The sequence below is a fragment of the Cygnus atratus genome, chromosome 1 (assembly GCF_013377495.2).
Source record: "Cygnus atratus isolate AKBS03 ecotype Queensland, Australia chromosome 1, CAtr_DNAZoo_HiC_assembly, whole genome shotgun sequence".
NCBI lineage: Eukaryota > Metazoa > Chordata > Aves > Anseriformes > Anatidae > Cygnus > Cygnus atratus.
Window position 1 is genome coordinate 27,837,629 of NC_066362.1, and position 5,000 is coordinate 27,842,628.

Here is a 5,000-nt window from a genome sequence, read left to right on the forward strand (position 1 = left end):
ATTACAGCATTGCCTTTGTAAATCATAAACAGTTCTTAAGAAGCCCTTAAACTGCCTTCAGGAAACATCACATTACTTAAATCTACTTTTTCCTAACTAATACTATTTTCTCATCATATGCTATACAACTGTTCGTATTAATAACAATGAAAAAGAACAGGAAGGAGAGTTTGAAGTATGTAACTTGTTGATAAAAGTATCAGAACATAAAAGAGGAGAATGTATCTTACAAAAAAAAAGAATTTTTTTTTTTTTTGAAACAAGCTGTATTCCAGTGATGTTGGCTTTGAATATATGCAAAACAATTACAACACTAATTGGAACTTGAATCACTTGGTGTTTAACACTGACATTTTCCAGAGACTTCTGTAATACTTTTTTTGCATGAATTCAGCTCGAGTTACACCTGTAGACAGAGATTGGACTAAGCAAACCAGCCTGTAAGTAATTTAGAACTGCAGGAAACTACCTGTATTACTGAAGATATTCTGGGTATACTGGATATAATTTGGTCAGTGCAACTTTAATTAAAAGAATACTTGAGGCAGGGGGTGGGAAAAAGGTTTCTTCTTAGGCTTTGTATTTTTTTGTGTGATGCTTTAGAGCGATGCTATTTGCCATGATGTATATTTCTAACAGAAAATTAACACTGCCCTGTATAAAAGAAACTAAAGCTTTGCCTAGGTATATAAAACTTCAAATTCAAGGCAAATGACAATAAATGGCATTATTTTACTTTCCCCTCATTGCTTTGTGTTCCCAGTATTAAAATACAAAAGAATCTAACAGTTTGCCTTGTCTGAAAGAAGAACAAGTGTTCTTGCGTGCATGCAAACAGTGAGGCAATACATGGTGCAAGGTAAGAAAGCTGAAAAGGGTTTACCCTTTTTCTCCATGTATCTCCACAAACTGGAAAAAAAAAACACTCAGTCCCTCCCTGCATCCTTTGTGTTCTCCTGCACTGTCTCAAGAGGGTACAGATCTGCTGAAAAAATGCCCCCTGTACAGAACCACATGGTGTAAGAATCTTGCACAGTCATTCTGGGATGACTGTGAGGTTCATGCCAAGCCTCAGCAGCCTGATAAGTGCTTCAATACTGGGAGACCCCAGGGGTACTTGGTACTTCTGTAAACTGGATGGAGCATCACATATATGCAGTGACCCCTAATGGTTAGAGCCTGACCAAGCCACATGAGTGTCATGGTCCCAGCCACGGGACCGCCTGGGGACCAACCCCTGAGTGGGTCTGACATTACCTATCGACTTCCAGAAAAATGCCCTCCATTGGGCAGACAGTCACCTTGGGTGGAGCTATGCTCTTGTACTCCTTTGTCCAGCAGACAAGCATTGGGTCAGAAGGGGCAGAAAGAAAGGGGTCCTGACCCCATTTCAAGAAGAGAATACAGCTTGGATCTAGTCTCTGGTCCAGGGACTGCATTTTTCATTCATGATGAATGGCATTTGGGTCTTAGTTCAAGCAAAATACTGTAGACAATACTGATGTTAGATAATTATTGCATAATTTATAATATAAAAATCTTCACGTAAAAAAAAAAAAAAAGCTTGTTCATGAATATCTACAAATTTCATGCAAGAAACATACAGCTTTAAGCCACAATCATTAAGGCAAGTGTTTTCATTTTAGCTTAGATTAATAGTTATATTGGGTTTATATGGCATCATATTTTCTTCTTCCCCCTCCTCAAAGGAAGATGAGCGGGAGTGAGAGAACAATGTGGTGGAGTTTAATTGGACATCGGTGTGAAACCACCACAGTCCCTTTTGGTGCCCAATGTGGGCTCGAGAAATTAAAGATAAGGATGATAATTGGGAGAAGTAATGTGCAAAACATGGACTGGACATGGTCTAAAAATGTAATAGTTGTGAAGAATTTATGATGTAAAAGTTGTGAAGACTATGTGTTGCTGTAATGTGGTGAAGGGATGAGGGGTAGAATGTATGTAAATTGTCTGCATTGTTGGTGTTGTGTTGATGTTATGTTGATTTTGGTGTAGGGAATTTTTATTTTTTAAATGTATGTGAAGATTGTGATGAATGTGATAAAATTATATTTTGATGATAATTCTTAAATACGCTTTTCACAGAAGCATGGGGTAAAATGTATTGGGTTTATGTGGCACGGTTTTGGTAGCGGAGGGGCTGCAGGGGTGGCCTCTGTGAGCAGAGCCCAGCAGCTGCCCCATGTCAGATCAGAGCCAGCTCCAGATGGCTCCAAAACGGACCTACTACTGGCCAGAGCTGAGCCAGTGAGCGACGCTGGTTGGGCCTCTGGGAGAGAGGATTGAAGAAAGGGGAAAGCAACTGCTGTGCAACAGCAGCTGCAAGAGAGGAGTGAGAAAATGTGAGAGAACCAGCCCTGCAGACCTCAAGGTCAGTGCAGCAGGAGGGCAGGAGGTGCCCCAGGCACGCAGCAGAAGTTCTCCTGGGGCCTGTGGAGGGGCCCCTGGTGGAGCAGGCTGTCCCCCTGCAGCCCATGGGTCCCACATGGAGCAGATCTCCACACTGCAGCCCGTGGAGGAGCCCCCGGTGGAGCAGGTGGATGTGGCCTGGAGGGGGCTGCGGCCCATGGAGAGCCCCCGCAGGAGCAGGCCCCGGGCTGGAGCTGCAGCCCGTGGAGAGGAGCCCCCGCAGGAGCAGGGGGTCTGGGGGGAGCTGCCACCCGTGGGGGACCCGTGCTGGAGCAGTTTGCTCCTGGGGGATGGACCCTGTGGTACGGAGCCATGTTGTAACAGTGCTTGAGAAGCTGCTGCCTGTGAGCTGCTCAGGGGAGAGGACGTAGAAAAGGGGGGCGGGGGGGGGGGGAGGAGGGGTGGATGTGGGATTAGTTTGCTTTTAGTCTCTCACTGCTCTAGTCTGTTAGTAATACGCAATAAATTATATTAATCTCCCTATATTGAGTCTGTTTTGCCCATGAAAGTAATTGGTGAGCAATCTCCCTGTTCTTACCTCAACTCTTGAGCCCTTTCCATCGTATTTTCTCTCCCACTGTCCTTTGAGGAGGGGGAGTGAGAGAGGGGTTGTGGTGGAGTTTAGCTGCCCACCAGGGTGAAATCACCACAGTTCTAAATATGTAATGGGATTATACATCTATGCAACAAACCTGTATTTCTAACTGCTGAACCACTTGCATTTGCACCCGACACTGAGCAGTGCTTCTGTCATCCAATGCATGTTCATTGTTAAGGTGCCTAGAGAAGAAAGAGAACACTAATAAAACAGTGTTAAGACGAGGAAAATTTCTTTATGAGTTCATTTTTCTCTCCTGTGCATATGGCTTCCATTAGTTTCAATGGGAGTTATGCAAAAAGATCGTTAGAACATGCCTTAAATACAACAATACAAAGTAACAAAATTGATTATTTCATTTAGTTCCACAAACTTTCTCAATGATGAATGCCAGATGCCCAGTTCCTATCTCCCAGACCACAGAAGCCATCTAAAAGCCAGTATAACTGGTTGTCCATATTTAGTAGAGTCACTGAGCTGATTTCCACTCCTTGTCAGTGGTGTAGATGATCAGACAACCACCTTATAAATGATTCTTCAAAAGATATAATTGTTTTCAGGCTGCTTGAACTACTGTAAATTGATGTAGACTTTGTTTAGATTTCTCCACCTGTTCTTCTTTAGTCATTAAAGCAAAAGCACCAACAGAATGTCCTTTCCCCCTTCCCAGAACAGAGCCAGGCATTACTGAAACCATAGGGGAACAATCTGAGGAAGAGGGCGCAAAGTAAAGGCACCACAAGGAATAGCTACACACCTTACACACACAGCAAGCCTCCTGGGAGAGATTCAAGCTACGCAATCATGCCAGCTTAACAAAACAAGCAATCCACAATGCAACCAGGAAGGAGAACCACAGTGGGTGAGTACATGTACCTAAAGTGCAGACCAGACCCAAATGTCTGTGTCTCATATGATTCAATGGGGTGCACCTTTACAGAGCTCATTTAGTGCTGTTTATTTGGGGTTTGTTTTGTTTTATTTTGTTTTGTTTTGTTTGAAGGACAGTGATTTCTGTTTGTTCTTTTTCTTCTGTGATCAAAGAAATCCCTTTTGGAGCTTTTAGACTGGTTTTGCTGCTCTACTGAGAAGAAAACTTAAGGATCAGGCTAAAGAAGAAATGGGAGCAAAGGAGTTTTGCCTTTGAATGTGGACTTACTGGCTACTCCCCCTGTTTGCAAGAGGGGTAAGTTTTGTAGGTACTATAGTCACAGATGATCTCACAGCTGTGTGAACTATGATATCCATATCATAGAGGAAAGATATCTTCCCCCCTTTTATTTTTTAGCAGAATTATGTAGGCAACTATGCAGTTATTTGATTATTGATCTAGGTAAAGAATGTGTTTTTTGGAAACAGGGTAAAAATAAGGGGGGACAGCATCCTAATTTTAGTATGATTTGTATCTTTAATTTAAATCATGACATCACAATTTAGGTCACAATGATAGAGTTTGCAGGTGAGCGAAATATGACAGTCAGGTTCTGTTACCCTTGCACAAGGAATGGCTAGAGAAGATATAAGTAATTATGAAAGCTTTTTTGTCGTTGTTCTTTTATTACAAAATTGTTTACTGGTGTACTTCCTTGTAGTTTATGCTAAGTGCAAGCGTCACCAAGAACACATTTCCTGTGTGTGTGTCATAAAACCTACATTTAAAAAAAAAAAATCAATAGAACTGACTTCACTCCCCTTCATGGGGAAAAATGCACGATCAGTTTAAAAAGTAGATGACTTCGGAACATACCATTCTCTTGTTTTCTTGAATTTTTGATTCAAAATAATTTTCCTCCCTCCATTAATTATGCAGACACGATAGTGTGGGGTGTATTAATAAAATGGTTTAACATTTTCAGTTAATTGGATACAAAGCTGTCAGAAAAAGAACTGTAGACTGGTTTTATCTATTTATCATCACCACTACTATCATCAGTACACATCACCATGTTTCCACATGCAAGTGCACGCACAG

At 41.9% G+C, this 5,000-nt stretch overlaps 1 protein-coding gene across 2 annotated transcripts in view; it reads right to left on the reverse strand.

The window, feature by feature from the left end:
• The window catches only part of FOXP2 (forkhead box P2), a 436,542-nt gene that overhangs the window by 38,946 nt on the left and 392,596 nt on the right, over positions 1 to 5,000 (reverse strand). For both annotated transcript variants that reach the window (XM_050716107.1, XM_050716108.1), the window contains one exon: positions 3,123 to 3,210. In XM_050716107.1, the coding sequence (XP_050572064.1) occupies positions 3,123 to 3,210 (88 nt within the window). The remainder of the gene's footprint in view (positions 1 to 3,122; positions 3,211 to 5,000) is intronic.